This window comes from Nicotiana tomentosiformis, chromosome 8 (genome assembly GCF_000390325.3).
Source record: "Nicotiana tomentosiformis chromosome 8, ASM39032v3, whole genome shotgun sequence".
Taxonomy (NCBI): Eukaryota; Viridiplantae; Streptophyta; class Magnoliopsida; order Solanales; family Solanaceae; genus Nicotiana; species Nicotiana tomentosiformis.
The window spans coordinates 84,793,830-84,810,189 of record NC_090819.1 but is presented as its reverse complement, the minus strand read 5'-3'; the positions used below and the strand labels follow the sequence as shown (position 1 = coordinate 84,810,189).

The following is a 16,360-nucleotide window of genomic DNA, read 5'->3' as shown; positions in this document are numbered from 1 at the left end:
TGAGGACCCGCAGAGGCACATTCAGAATTTCTTGGAAATTACGGACACTTACAATTATCTGAACGTTTCCAAGGACTATGTCAGACTGACACTATTTCCCTTTTCACTATTGGGGGAAGCTAAGGAATGGTTGCAAAAGGAGCCCGCAAACTCAATCCACACTTGGGATGATTTAGCAATGAAATTTCTAATCAAGTTTTTCCCTACTAAGAAGACAAAATCGCTGAGAAGCCAAATTCTTGGGTTCCAACAACGGGATGGCGAGACACTTCGTCATGCTTGGGAAAGATACAAGAAGCTACTCAGAGACTGCCCGCATCATTGTCAAACTGGTGAGATATTGGGTCACACTTTTGTTGATGGGTTAGATGAAGCATCAAAGATGAATCTTGACTCAGCTTGTGGGGGTAGTTGCATGGCGAGGCCGTATAGTGAAATACTACTCATGCTCAATAACTTCACTGCCAATGACCATAATTGGCAAGGAGATGGGGATGCAAGAAGAGCAATTAAACAGAAGTCAGCCGGGTTGATTGAGCTTGATGACTTCTCAGCCATGAGAGCAGATATTGCAAAGCTGGCAAATCAGATGAACCGAATGACAACACAACAAATGCAACATGTACAACAGATGTCTATTTGTTGCGAAATATGTGGTGACAGTCATATGAGTGACATGTGCCCCACGAATCCTGAATCTATATACTATGTGGGGCAATAAAACAGAGGCCCTATGAATCAACATGCACAATATGGGAACACTTACAATCCTAATTGGAGGAATCATCCTAACTTTTCATGGGGCGGAAATCAACAGAATCAGAATCAGTATAGGCCTCAAGGAAATTTTAATCAGCCTCAGAAGCCACCCCAACAAATAGAAGAGAGTACGAATGACTTGCTGAAAAAGTTGTTGCTAGACAATCAACAGCTCAGGACCGATTTCAGAAATCTTAAGAGGCAAATGGGGCAGTTAGCAGCAAATCAAAATACTAGACCTACAGGTTCTCTTCCCAGTGATACAGAGAAGAACCCTCAAGTTAATGCAGTTACACTTAGAAACGGGAGGGAACTAGAGGAAGTGCCAAAGAAGAGAAAGGAAAAACCTATACCTGAGGGGGAGCTGACACCTAAGGCAATACACGAGTCAAAGGAAAATGATGCAAGTTCAGAGCGAATGGAGGCTACAAGGCCACCACCACCTTTCCCCCAGAGATTGCAGAAAAAGAATGACGATCGCATGTTCAACAAATTTCTCTCTATGTTGAGTCAGGTTCAATTAAATATTCCATTAGTGGATGTACTTCGTGAAATTCCAAAGTATGCTAAGTACATAAAAGATATAGTGGCTCACAAGAGGAAATTGACTGAGTTCGAGATGGTTGCACTTACTGAGGAGTGCACATCAAGGGTCCAAAACAAGCTTCCCCAAAAGCTTAAGGATCCTGACAGCTTCACCATTCCAGTGCGAATCGGTAATATTGATGTGGGTCGTGCTCTTTGTGATTTGGGTGCAAGCATAAATCTGATGCCTTTGTCCTTGTTTAAGCAATTGGGTCTGGGAGCTCCGAGACCAACCACAGTGATGTTGCAATTAGCTGATAGGTCCATAGCCTACCCCGAATGAGTGATTGAAGATGTGCTGCTGCAAATTGGGAAATTTATCTTCCCAGCTGACTTCATTATTCTAGATTTCGAGGCTGATGAACAAGTTCCAATCATATTGGGACGACCTCTCTTGGCTACTGGTGATGCAACAATTAAAGTGAGGGAAGGGAAAATGATTATGAGGGTGGACAACGAGGAAGCAGTCTTCAATGTCTACAAAGCAATAAAACTTCCCCGCCACTATGAGGAGCTCTCTATGATATCTGTTGTGGAGGTGGATGCGCAACTTCTCGACACGAGTGTATATCTAGAGGACTCTCTAGAAAAAGCAATCATGTTATTTGATAGCTTGATGATTGATGATGAGGTTGAAAAAATGATGCATATCCTAGATGCATCATGTGCTTACATGCAAGGAATACACCCGTTTGAGCCCCTGAATAGGCCAAGTGGCCCCCCTCCAAAGCCGTCAATTGAAGAAGCTCCAAAATTGGAGCTTAAACCCCTACCCCCTCACCTTCAATATGCTTATTTAGGTAGTTCTGACACTTTACCTGTTATTGTTTCTTCTCACTTGTCTAAATTGCAGGAAGAAAAGCTATTAAGGGTGCTACGTGAGCACAAGCGAGCAATTGGGTGGACAATGTCTGGCATTAAAGGCATTAGTCCAGCTTTCTGCATGCACAAAATCCTCATGGAGGACGGACACAAGCCAAGTGTAGAGCATCAACGCCGACTAAATCCAATCATAAAAGAAGTGGTAAGAAAAGAAGTGATTAAGTGGCTTTATGCAGATATTGTATTTCTAATCTCTGATAGTAAATGGGTAAGCCCCGTTCAATGTGTGCCGAAGAAAGGGGGGATGACTATAGTAGTTAATGAAAATAATGACTTAATTCCTACAAGAACGGTCACTGGATGGAGAATTTGCATAGATTATAAAAAATTGAACAATGCCACCTGGAAAGATCACTTTCCCCTTCCCTTTATTGACCAAATGCTTGATAGGTTAGCTGGCCAGGAATACTACTGTTTCCTGGACGATTATTCGGGGTATAATCAGATTGCTATAGCCCCAGAGGACCAAGAGAAAACTACATTTACATGTCCTTATGGCACGTATGCGTTCAAGAGAATGCCCTTCGGTCTTTGTAATGCACCTGCGACTTTTGAAAGGTGTATGATGGCTATTTTTACTGACATGGTTGAAAGATTTGTAGAAGTATTCATGGAGGATTTTTCTGTGTTTGGATGTTCTTTTGATAATTGCTTGATGAACCTTGATAAAGTGCTTGCTAGGTGTGAAGAGACGAACTTGGTGCTAAACTGGAAAAAGTGCCATTTCATGGTGCGTGAAGGTATAGTTTTGGGGCACAAGGAGTCAAAAGATGGTCTACAGGTGGATAAAGCAAAGGTGGAGACGATTGAGAAATTGCCCCTACCGACATCCGTCAAAGGCATTCGCAGTTTCTTGGGTCATGCAGGTTTTTATCGTTGTTTTATTAAAGATTTTTCAAAAATTTCTTCTCCTTTGTGCAGGCTTCTAGAGAAAGATGTCACCTTCAAGTTTGATAATGCACGTCTGAAAGCATTTGAGGAGCTGAAGGAAAGATTGGTGACTGCACCAATTATCATTGGCCCAGATTGGGCACAACCATTTGAGTTGATGTGCGATGCAAGTGACATAGCAATCGGAGCGGTTTTGGGGCAAAGGAGGGATAAAATCTTTCACTCCATTTATTATGCGAGCAAAACTATGAACCCAGCTCAGATGAATTATACAGTTACTGAAAAGGAGTTGCTTGCAGTGGTGTGGGCGTTTGACAAGTTCAGATCCTATCTTGTGGGAACCAAAGTCATCGTCTACACAGATCATTCAGCTATCAGATACTTGTTTGAAAAGAAAGACGCCAAGCCGAGGCTGATTCGTTGGGTCCTCCTCTTGCAAGAATTTGACTTAGAGATCCGAGATCGAAAAGGGACAGAAAATCAAGTGGCTGATCATTTGTCCAGATTAGAAAGTCGGAACCATGTAGCTGAAGGAGGGTCAATCAAAGAAACATTTCCTGATGAGCAATTATTAGCAGTCACCTCAGGTGAAGCCCCATGGTATGCAGATTATGTGAATTTTATTGCAAGTGGGGTGACACCACTAGAATTGACACCTGACAATAGAAGAAGATTCTTACATGATGTAAGGCTCTACATGTGGGATGAACCATTCTTATATAGGCAGTGCACATATCAGTTGGTGAGAAGGTGTGTTCCTGAGGAAGAGATGAACGCTATACTGCATGACTGCCATGCTTCGCCATATGGAGGTCATCACGGCGGGGATAGAACCGCCCAAAAAGTGCTACAATCAGGTTTCTATTGGCCAAAATTGTTTAAGGATGCACATGCCTTTGTTAAAAATTGTGATAGATGCCAAAGAACAGGAACTATCACGAGGAAACACGAGATGCCCTTGCAAAATATTCTGGCAGTAGAGCTTTTTGATGTTTGGGGGATTGATTTCATGGGACCATTCCCATATTCTAATGGGCACAGGTACATCTTGGTGGCGGTCGACTATGTTTCTAAGTGGGTGGAGGCCATTGCTCTTCCTACTAATAACGCAAAGGTAGTGGTAAGCTTTGTAAAGAAGCACATCTTCACACGTTTTGGGACTCCAAGAGTGTTGATAAGCGACGGGGGAACTCACTTTTGTAACAAATTGCTGAACAATATTCTTGCAAAATATGGAGTTAAGCACAAGGTTTCCACTACCTATCATCCCCAAACGAGTGGTCAAGTAGAAGTTTCCAACAGAGAGGTAAAGCAGATTTTGGAAAAAACAGTAAGTGGGAATAGAAAGGACTGGGCCGGGAAGCTAGATGACGCATTATGGGCGTATCGCACTGCATACAAGACCCCCATAGGTACTTCTCCGTACAGGTTGGTTTATGGGAAGGCATGCCATTTGCCCGTCGAGCTTGAACACAAAGCATATTGGGCGATTAAAAAGCTAAATATGGAGATGGACTTGGCCGGTGAGAAGAGATTGCTACAACTCAACGAGCTTGATGAGTTTCGATTGCATGCGTATGAAAATGCCAAATTGTATAAAGAAAAGACCAAAAGGTGGCATGATAAGCACATCCAACATCGTGAGTTTGAGCCAGGTCAAGAAGTTCTCTTGTTTAATTCAAGGCTAAAGCTTTTTCCAGGAAAGCTTAAATCTCGATGGTCGGGTCCGTTTGAAGTGGTTAGTGTGAAACCTCATGGTGCGGTAGAATTGCGTGATACAGGTTCCAATGCGACATTCTTGGTAAATGGCCAGAGAGTAAAACACTATTGGGGTGGTGACATTGCACGTCACAAGACCTCGATGGATTTAGGGGAGGCTTGAAGAACGTGTTGCGTCGTGCCGCGACGTTAAATCAGGCGCTTCTTGGGAGGCCACACAAGTTAGTTAGTTCATTATTTTGTAGGAATTAGATCTTGTATGTATATAAAAAAAAAATGAAAGCAGAGGGGATGCGTCGCATCTTCCTCAGCATGAAAACATTGATGGACTAATTTCTCAAGGCAGTGAAGTATGCCCATCGCATCCACAACAGCGTCCAAAAAAATAATTCAGAGAAGTCACTTAGGACGCGTTCCGTCCAAAAAAGGGGATCCAGATATGGGAAAGTGAGGCGGATGCGTCGCATCCCCCTCAGCATGAAAAAATAAAAAATAAAAATTGACGGACCAATTGCTCAAGGCAGTGAAGTCTGTCTATCGCATCTGTGTCGCGTCCAACCAAGTTTTGGAGAAAGCAGAGGGGATGTGTCGCGTCCAAGATCGCACGCACAGGTAAGTGCTATATTTTAACACATCTTAGGCCAAAAACAAAATTCAAACATAAGAGCAAACACGACACCCTAACATAAAAAGCCTGTCTTCCTCGTTCTTTCTTTAATCCCAATTGCGACGCATCCAAACGCGACAGGTACGCATCATCTTCTTCGTTCTTTCTTTTTCTTCTCTCCTAATTCTCCTCTCTTCCCTCTCTCAATGGTAGCAACAAGTTAGGTTTTGCCAATTTCAAATATCACACATGTGATTAAGAGAGGAACTGAAAAAGCCTGAGGTTTAGGGCTGTCGTTCTTGTTAGTTGTAATGGTTGCGAGATGATAAACTATAATTCCCTTCATCTCGTTAATTTTGGGAGGGTAGTCACATTACCCAAATGATAGAATGAACTAGGCACAACTGTTGCATATCACATGTTCGATGAATTGACCGTGAGGTAAATTTGGGCGCCGGTGAAGTCTGAGTAACCGAGCAACATTGGTATATGCTTGTGTATAAGTGTGAGGTTGTTTGTGTTGATTATGTACAGCAATGTTTTGAGCCTATGATATATTTTCTAAATGAATTGAACATCCGGCACATGCTAGACATCTTGAATTATAAAGTGTTACTCGATTTACATTGTGTGAGCGCTATGCGTAATGATATGTCGTGAGAATAAGTGTGGGGTCGAGTGAGGTGCTATGTGCAATTGAACATGATTAGTGAGCGTCGCTCGGATAAAACTCATGTTGGGCATAATGATATCTATATAGCCATGAGCTATAGTTTCATGAAGTATTGAATGGCATGACTCTGCGAATAATTGGAAGTGTAAGCTGTTGCAACTGTTTTAGAGCTGAACTTCACTGTTTTATACACTAATTGTTGATTTCTTCGCATTGCAGGTAATTAGGTTCGTAAAATGGCAGCAACGAGTAAACCGTCCAAGCAACAAGACAAAGATAATAACAAGCAACCGCCCAAAAAGCCTACCGGAAAGGCAGCAGGTGCCCCAAATCCACAGAAAAAAAGGAAGCGGATGGAGAAGGAAAAGGAACTGCAGCCTAGGCAGTTAAGTACTGATTCAGAGCAAGAAGAAGAGGAACCATTAGTCAGGAGGACAGTGAAGAAGGGTATAACAAAAACATCATTAAATCCACCAAGCAAAGGGATAGAGATAAGAGAGCCTGTGACATACCAGAGAAAAGCCTCCAAAAAGAGTGATCCGACTGATAAGGGAAAGGAGAAGATTACTGCAGAATCTGAATCCGAATCCGATTCGGATAATGACCTTCTACATGTCGATATGAGTGATGAAGATGAGGGTGAACCCATAGACCGAGTTGCTTGGGAGAAGAACTTTGTTAATAAGAAGGCATTCCGAGCCTATAATAAGATACTGGGTTCAAAGAAGTACATTCCAGAAAAGCCGATCAACATCGGAACACTTAAGAAAAAGTACCTAGAGTTTCTGAAATCAATTCGCGAGGTGCAACAATGGGGACCCATCTTGAAGGGTCACGGCAAAGCCAACCTCACTATTGTTAGAGAGCTTTACGCCAATTGGCATCACGCCAGGGGCAACATTGTGAGAGTAAGAGGGGTAGATATTAATGTGTCAGCTGAAGCTCTGAATAATTTCTTAGGGGTGCCACACATACTAACAGATAGGTTTGACTCCATATGCAAAACACCAGATTATGCACACATTAAGTCTGTCCTATGCCCTACCAGGAAGGATGCAGATTGGAAGCATGGGAGTATGGAGTACCATTCTATAGCCAAGGAATTCATGAGTGCGTTAGCACGTGTGGCTCTAAATTTCATATGCAACCGCCTGATGCCATGCCAACACAAAACTGATGTCCCTCGTCACCGCGCACTAGTATTGTATGCTTTATTGGAGGGGATACCACTCAACTTAGGAGCCATCATGCATGATCAAATGCAGCGCACCAGGATGAATTACAAGTGGAGGCTGTTCTTTGCAAATACCCTATCGGCTTTCTTGACAGAGATGGGAGTACTATGGGACAAGTAGAATGACAACATTGAGGCTAAAGCTCCAGGACCATACGATGTCACTCATGTTCTAGAGCCGAACAAGGGAAGGTCTTCTAAGCTCACCATTCAATAGTTATTTGAGCAGATGCAAGCAGATATGCAAGAGAACCGGGCTGAGTTGATAGCGACTCGTGTCAAGTTGAGTGCCACCAGGGATGAGTTGAGTCAAACTCGTGCGGATCTAAGATGAGTCTAGAATGAGCAGGCAACGATGATGAGGGAAGCTCTGGTTCAACGTGCAGATATAGATATCTCACAGCTGATTGCATCGTCCACTGCCGGACCATCCACTCCTGTTCCTCCTATAGTCCCTGAGGCTCCACACACCAGGCCTACTGAGGTCGATGTACCACCTGCTGTAGAATCAGCTCCAGTTGGTGATGATAGGACAATGACAGCTCTCCCTATGCGTGAGGATGATGTTGCAAGGCCGGAGGGGGTCTTGATGAATGCCATGGATGCCGATGCTCTTCCACAGACTGCGGATGAGCCTTCCACCTTGACTTGAGGGAGTTTCTTCTCACCCTACTTTACCTTATTTGTGTGCATTGGGGACAACGCACAGTTCTAAGTGTGGGGTGGAGGTTATTCATATTTTTTTGTATGGATGAATGTACTAAACTGTTCCAATTTGATTGTTGGGGGCTTTAAGGATTAATGGCATGTAATAGTAGTAAATTCATCTATATGGAGTAACTTTCAGAGTTGATTCTTGAAATTAGTTTAGTATTGGGTGGTTTAAAAAAAAAATAATAATAAATTTTTTTTTTAGAGTAGTAGCCTTGAGTGATTAGTAAAATTTTTGTGTAGGTAGTAATAATCCCCTGTGATTTTTCTTTGTGCATCGGTTCTTTCCATGGGATGCATTTTGAACCGGGTAGTAAAAAAAAAAAAAAAATTTCCCTTTGAGAATAGATTAGAGTTTAGAAAATAAATAGAGGAAGAAATATGAGATTCATAGGGGTTCTTGACTTGTTTGATAGTAGCATGTTCAGGTTTTGGCATGTGTAGTGCCTTTTCTATGTTTTAAAATTGATCATGAAGCCTTTATAAATTGGATAGCATGTTTTGTGGCACCTATTTCTCGTTTTCTTGACTTGTGTTCACTTTGCGCTTAATGCTCAATGTCTCGTGGCTCCGTGAATACTTGCATTACTTGAGAGTCGGAATGTGATCGTCCGTAGTGAGTCATGTGCCATGTGTGGTGAGGTTTTTATGTTGTCCATGTATTGTACTTGTGTCTAGAACTTGCCCGGTATGTGAGTTGAAGCGAAATTTTAGGTGATGCTCGGTTTGAAAAATGATTTTAGGCTTTCTTTGATCTTTTTGAGCTTATTGCTTATCATAAATAAAATTTATCCCTAGTTAACCATTTTGAGCCTATTGACTTTTATTTGGTACCCACATTACAAGCCTATACCCTTTTTATTCTTAATTGACATTGTTTTGATCCTTTTATCTCTTAAAGCACTTTAATTATTAGATGAGCGCTAAAAGAAGTAAGAAGGGACTAAGTATGGGGTGACTTTTGAGTGGAACCAATGAAAGGAAGAAAGGTGCACTTGTTTTGTAAAATACTACACCACTAGCGAAAATTGAAAAAGAAAAAAAAAAGAAGGAAAAATAGAAATGAATAAATTGTTGTCTTGTTCTTGCTAGTGGGTATGAACTAAAGTAGTGCTTAAAGAAAAAGGGACTGTTTTGGGGGTGATATTATTTGTGAAATTGAAGTGGTGTTGAAGAAAATACACTTAAAGTAATTTTGTGATGTATTAAAGTGCTTAGAAGGGTGAGTCACTATTCCTTAAATATATCCTACCCGTCCCTTAGCCCACATTACAACCATGAAAAAGTCCTAATTGATTTTAGATCAAGCGAGCTTACATTAGTAGAGATTTACATTAAGGGCAAGCCTATGGTACCAATTGCATGTGTGTGACTTTTTTGTGAGAGTGAGCGATTTTCTTTGATATATGTGAGTCATTAAAATATATTTGATCATGAGATTCGAATGTGTGGATTGAACTCGCTCTCTTGTTCTTGTTGTGAGGGCACATGATTTCACGAGGGATAGGTAACGTTATTAAACTTCACTATGATGTTGGGTGTTCAAGCCATGAGTGCATTGTGACATTGAGTCGGTTTTTGAGGTTAGGATTGTTGTAAGCATGTTGTCTTTGTTCGAATATGTTTAAAGAAGGGCATAAGTAAAGGGAAGTGTGTGTGATGCATAGTCTAGAGCCTAATTGTTGCAAATAACCATGGTCATAGGTGCAGTGTGCTTTGAATGATAAGAGCTTAATTTTGTTTCGTCTACTATAGGATGGTTTGTTCGAGGACGAACAAAGGTTTAAGTGTGGGGTAGTGATGTTTGGCATATTTCGATATGTGTTGATGTTACTTTACCCATGTTTTAACCGCTTCTTGATGTTATTTGATCTTTAAAATGCCCAACATGGTTTAATTATTGGTTTTATGACTAATTGAGTTGTGTGTGGTGAATTAGGGTGTTTGGAGTGCAAAAATATGAAGAAAAGGTGCTCTAGGTAGAGGAAGAGAGATTGGATGCGTCGCATCCATCTAGAAAAAGATCAGTTCGCGCACCCTTAGCAGTGAAGTCAGCCCATAGCATCCGCCATAGCATAGCTGAGATGGAGGAACTAGGGGTGGATGTGTCGCATCCACCCTCGCATGCAAAGCTGAGAAATAGAGGACAAGGTGGATGCGTCGCATCCACCTTCGCAGGCAAAACTGAAATGGAGGACGAGGTGGATGCGTCGCGTCCACCTTAGCATCAATCCCTGAAGCCGATTTGGACTAGGAATAGGAGAGCTTTGGCCCACGACTTTTGTACGCAATATATAAGCCAAAAACGCCTCCTTTAGGTTGTCTAACATATTGGAGGAGAGGAAAAAGGCACAACAAAGTTCTAAAACCACAGAATTCATCTTGAGTTCATATTCTCTCTTTCTTTTATTGATTCTTATGCACTCTTGTGAGTTTTTGAAGATTGACTGAATATGAGTGGCTAGGAACCCTATTGTTCTAGGGTCATGGGTATACATGAATGTTGATGTTTGAAGTGTAAATTGACGAAATTGATTTTATCATATTGGGTTGCTTATTTAATTCTGTTTTCAATTATTTTGCTGAGTAGCTAACAGTGAAATACTATCTACGAATCTAGAGTTGAACTCGAAAGTGGGAATTCTAGATTGCATATAGAATTAAATAGAGCAAGTTCTTGAACCCGGACATCGGGGAACGGATTCGCAATTAGGATAGAAATATACCTAATTGTCTTGCTCGGTTGAAATACAGGAAGTGTAAATGCATTCTTGTTAATCTTAATTCCATAGACATATAGGCATTAAGTTAGCTTGAATAGGCGAGTAAGAACTCGACAGATTCTTATGAGTAATATCAATCCTGCCAATCAACAATCCAGATAAATCAATTAGTTATTTTAAGCTAAGAATGCAATATGATTGTTAGATAACCCGTGACCCTGGAATATTATCTCCTATTGATTGTTATTCGAAATCATTTAAAGTGTTGTGGTTGATCTCTAGTATTTCATTACTTGATAGTTTTTAGGTGGTAAATTAGAAAATTATATATTTTGTGAGAAATCGCTTGAATCGAAAAGTTATTTGAGTTTGAGTTAGTCAAAAGTTAATCATAAGTCTTTGTGGGAACGATACTCTACTCACTACTATATTACTTGACGATCACGTATACTTGCGTGAGTGTGTTTGGTCACAACAACTTGTTATGAGGATTGTAAGGAATTTTTTCCCTTTGGAACCCAATCCCCTGCATGTTTCCCCCATTGTTGGTGTACATGGCAGTGATAGCATCAGAGGACCAGGTCCACTTGAGTGATTTTTCAAGGTCACTCTTCACTCTTCCTAGTTCTTCATGAAGTTGTTTGTTTTTCTCAAGCTCAGCACACAGACTGGACTTCACTAAATTTAACTCACTTTCAACCTTAATGTGTACCTCGCTTGCAACTTTCTTTCCCTTTTGAGAATTTTCAGGCCTACTCTCCATTTTAAGTTCCCCAATTGTTTCCTTCAAGTCCACTAGCACCATTAATAGGTCATCTCTCCCATGCTCAATGTTAGCAACCCTCTCAGTTAAGACTTCTTTTTCTTTTCTTACACACTCAGTGGTCTCTTTTAGGTCTACCACAAGGACCATTAGATCATCTCCTTCATTTTCTGTATTTACAATTTTTTCATCTAAGGCCTCCTTTTCTTTCTTCAGGTTCTCAATTGTTTCCTTTAAATCAACTACAACGACTACTAGGTCATCTCTGATCTGTTCTGCTTCTCCTAATTCCACAGCTAAAGCATCTTTATCATTTATAAGACTGTGATAAGCATCAATTAACACATTTGCCAAAGACATGAGTTTTTTAGGAGAATAAGATTTTAGATTTCTCTGAACATCCAGAAAATTTACCTCATCATCGTCGTCATCTTCATCATCATCATACTGAGCCATCAAGGCAAAGATTGAGTCATACTCATTTGCTTCACTTTCTACTACCATCATTGAACTATCACCATGATCATTTTCTTCTTCAGATTCGCTGGAGGAATCTCCCCATGCAGCAAGAGCTTGTTTCACAACATTGTCAGCGGTATTCTTTTTCTTGAAGCGTTTATTAGGAACCGGGTTCCTCTTGGCTGCTTTGTCTTTGTTATGCTTGAATTGATCCTTCTTTAGGAGGGGACAGTCCTTGATGAAGTGTCCTAGCTTGCCACACTTATGACAGAGGTCATAGTTGTTTGGCTTGCTAGAACTCTCCCTTTTTGGAATGCCTCCATTTCTGCGAACCATCTTCTGAAATTTTCTTGTCAAGTAAGCCATATCACTATCCTCACCACTTGAATCATTGTTGTCCATCTTGAGGACCATGTTCTTCTCTCTTTTGGGCTTTCTTCTTTCATTGTCCTTCTTTTTCTTCATTTCATATGTTCTCAGATTGCCAACGAGTTCATCGATGTTCAGCTTCTGCAAGTCCTTCGCCTTTTGTAATGGCGTTCACTTTGCTTTCCTAAGAACTGGGCAGCACGCTATGGATTTTCCTAACAAGCTTGTTTCTTGGAATAATTTCACCAAGAGAGTGGAGCTCATTAATGATAGAGGCGAAGCGAGTATGCATATCTTGGATGGATTCATCATCCTTCATCCTGAAAAGCTTGTATTCAGTTGTGAGCATGTCGATCTTGGATTGCTTGACCTGTGTTGTTCCTTCGTGAGCTATCTGGAGAGCTTCCCATATTTCCTTGGCTGGCTGGCTGGCTGACATGACGATATCCTATTGTATTTATCAAGTTCAATACCATAGACAAGGATTTTCTTTGCACGAAAATTCTTCTCTATGGATTTTCGGTCGGCATCATTAAATTCTTTTCTTGTTTTGGGAATAGTTACAGCAGGGTCACCACTAGTTTTTGTGGGAACGAAGGGTCCATCACAGATGACGTCCCAGAGCTCGGAATCTTTAGCCATGATAAAATCATGCATCCTTGTCTTCTGCCATCCATAATACTGGCCATTGAACCTTGGTGGCATGTAGGTGGACTGACTTTCTTCAAAGTTTGGTGGAGCAGCCATGAGGATCCTTTCTAGGTGTTAGCCTGATAGAAAGAACCTCGCTCTGATACCAATTGATAGAATTTAAGGGTCCACCAAACTATATAGAGAACCAGGTTCTTTATTAGTTCCCACAGAACACACGCACACTGTAGTAGGTAAATGACAGGAGGAATTTTACGTGAAAAATTCCCAGCTCAACGGGATTAAAAACCCCGACCTACCCTCGTAGGATTTCAACTTCACTACTGAGCAACTTTCAGATTACAACCTATGTAACCTAGGGATTAACTCTTAATCCCTCACTAACTTGTAACACTCTATTACAAGCCACTTTGTAATAACTCTATTACAAAGACTTTACAACTCGACTAACTCTAGCCAAGATACAAACACAAGGGTTTATAATTTACAAAGGGTTTCCTACGCAATGCTTCTAAACAAGCTAAGTAGGAATTATAATTGAAGAACTATTACAAAGTTACAACTCAACTAAGGACATACAATAACTTGATATGGGAAACTAGTCTGTAATAGTGTTGTTCTTTGTTCTTGATGTACTTGAGAATCATTTTCTTGATGATGAATCACAGAGAGTGTGCTTGAGTAAATTCTCTAAGTGTTCAAAAAAATTATTTTACCTTCCTTGATGTTAATAATGCATTTGTGACATCACTAGGATGATGTAAGCAAGGTAGATAAAAGACACTCTCCATAAAGTTGACTGTTGCACTATTCCTGCACTGTAGCCTGTGTAGGCAGTAACTTTACAGCTGAGGCAGTTGACTTGTGTAGTTTCTTCGGGAAGCAGTAGCTATCTGTTCCCTTTATTGTTCCTTTGACTCTGAAGAGTTGAACCATATTCCAAGCTGGAACCTTTTGATCTTAAGGTCTTGAGAATGTGTAACAGATTCCTTATCTGGTTCTTGACAGTAAGTTTGTTAGATTATCAAAACATAACAGGGATATACATATAGCCTATCACATAGGGAATGACATGAGTGTTGGTGCCATTTAGAACCCTATCAAGAAGCTGGATTATAAATCCAGGCCAATTAATCTGCCATCAACTGTCTAAACATTCCATAAGGACCAAGTCCATGAAGTTTGCAATGTGCCTTCTTTCCTCCCTTGGCAGAATACATTTGTTGACAAATTTGAATAGAACTTTGTGGGGTGGCTTCATCTCACTCTTGTACACAGCCTTGGGCTCAACTTCCTCCTCATTGTCACTGAATATTTTGGTAATGGCAAGGGCAGTAGGAAGATTTTCTAGGCTTGACCACTTAAGCTTTGTATAGTCATTGTACCCCTCAGCAGGTACACCCAGAATTTCTCCCAACTCCTTCACATCGAAGGAGACTTGCACTCTTTTCACTATACTGGTAACCCTTCCATATTTCACCTCACCATTTGCCATAAACTCAACAATTTCATTCCTGGCCAACTTGCCATCCATCTTAAGGACCATGTCCTTCCAGCCTTGCAATTCCAACTTCTCCAAAAGAAACACCATTCCTTGCTCCTCCAAGTCCCTAAGGAATCTTCCATTCAAAATTGTCCTCTTGCCAAACTTGGCCATCTTGTCTTTCTCAATGTCAGAATCATCTTCTTCCTCTCCACTCCATTCTTCTTCCTCAATAATTTTCACTTGTTTTGACTTCACAGCAGACCTTGTTCTATTTGCCAAGGTGGATGGTTCAGCAGACTTTGACTTCGAAACAAACTTCTTAGTGGAAGTCTTGGCTTTGGGAGTTAGAACCTCTACTTCTTTAGTCTCATCTTCATCTCGAAGGACCGAGTCCATCTCATCAATGTCAACAGTCTCAACATGCTCATACATTTTCTTCTTTCCCTTAGCAACTGTTTTTCTTCTACTTTCTTCTAAGGCTTTCTGCAGTTCTGCCTCATTCTGCTTTAGCTAACTTCTTGTGGCTCTTCCTCTTGTGGGAGGAATTTCAATAGTAACAGAAGGGGCAACCTTCCTTTTCTTGGTTGCCCTAGCAGTGCCAGGGGTTTTAGCCTTTGAACTTCCTTTCTTATTTGGATTATAACTCTCAGTCACTCTTTTCAGTAGGTCTGTGAGGTTTCCTGTTCAGATGAAACAGGTTCATCTCTATTTTTCCCAAGTTGAACCAGCCCTTCAGCAGCTTTGCCAGACCCACTTTCCCCTGTTTTCTTTACACTTTCCTCTACTCCAGCAGATTTTTCTCCCCAAACAAAAACTAACATGAGTAGGTGAAGAATCAACCACTCTTTTACCCTTTCCCCTCACAACACTCCTAACTCCCTTGCTCTCTTTTTCTTTTTTCTTTTAATTTTTACCACCAACTTCTCCATACTCTATAGTTTCAACACCTGCTATAGACCCTACCAGCACAAACCTATTCTCCAAATTTGTAGCAACTTCAGAAATTGTCTCAGGAGTAACTTTAGGGCCAGAAGATACCTGTTCAATTTCGGAAGAAACAGTTTCTTCCCCCTCAGTAGCAGATTTGAATGATTCATCAGATTTCTGAGGTTCTTCCTCCCTACTCGTTTTTAGTTGTTCATTAATTTTCTGAATTTGTTCTCCACCAGCAACAACCTTACAAGCCATCATTTTTACTCTTTTCTTAGAAATTGGGGTGTTGGAAGGAGTGAAAATGGGTGTGGAAGTGGTTTCTTGTGGTGGTGATGAAGGTTTTTCAGGAGTGTTAGCCATTTCTGTGCTTGGGTATGGAAGAGAAGAGAATTGGATTGTGTTTGGAAGATGAAAGAAGATTGAGAGTATTTTGACAACTTGAGAGAGATGAAGTGAGGAATACACTAAAGCTGATCAATTTAAAGAGGAGTAATTAATGGAGTAACAGCAGCTTTTCAGACTTTTAGAAGTCTAATCAAATTAGAGTGTATCCCTAGAATCTAGGTACTTCAATTCGGTTCAGACTCTTTTGAACTGAACTGGTTCACTTGTAACGGATAAGTCCAAAAGGAGTTTGGAATTAGGTAGGACTCTGCTCATGATCCAAATATTATTATTTCAAATTATGCAGAGTATAGAAAACATACCGAGTAATCATGATGAACCAGGTTCTTCACTGAGAATTCTCTTGTGTAAGTCTAAATTTGCCAAAATAGAGAAAATATCGTTAGAGATTAATGAGTCATTTTAGCACATGGCACAAGAGTATACTATTGAAAGTATGAGACTGAGCAAAATTTAATCTAATTATATACATAATTTACAGATTTTCTAACCAAAAGTTTTTTTCATTTT

The 16,360-nt window shown here is 40.6% G+C and overlaps 3 protein-coding genes across 3 annotated transcripts; 1 reads left to right on the top strand and 2 right to left on the bottom strand.

The window, feature by feature from the left end:
* The first annotated feature begins 6,352 nt into the window (after window positions 1–6,352).
* On the top strand, window positions 6,353–7,526 carry LOC138897758 (uncharacterized). The gene is made up of 2 exons (XM_070183769.1): window positions 6,353–6,805; window positions 7,446–7,526. The coding sequence occupies exons 1-2, from the start codon at window positions 6,353–6,355 to the stop codon at window positions 7,524–7,526; spliced, it is 534 nt and encodes a 177-aa protein (XP_070039870.1).
* Window positions 7,527–11,253: 3,727 nt separating this feature from the next.
* LOC138897757 (uncharacterized) lies at window positions 11,254–12,471 on the bottom strand. The gene is made up of 2 exons (XM_070183768.1): window positions 11,996–12,471; window positions 11,254–11,869 (listed from the first exon to the last, which is right to left on the bottom strand). Exons 1-2 carry the CDS (start codon window positions 12,469–12,471, stop codon window positions 11,254–11,256), a joined length of 1,092 nt encoding a protein of 363 aa, XP_070039869.1.
* An 88-nt stretch (window positions 12,472–12,559) lies between these two features.
* On the bottom strand, window positions 12,560–13,122 carry LOC117273247 (uncharacterized). Its single transcript, XM_033652349.2, has 2 exons — window positions 12,940–13,122; window positions 12,560–12,823 (listed from the first exon to the last, which is right to left on the bottom strand). The coding sequence occupies exons 1-2, from the start codon at window positions 13,120–13,122 to the stop codon at window positions 12,560–12,562; spliced, it is 447 nt and encodes a 148-aa protein (XP_033508240.2).
* Between the last annotated feature and the right edge of the window lie 3,238 nt (window positions 13,123–16,360).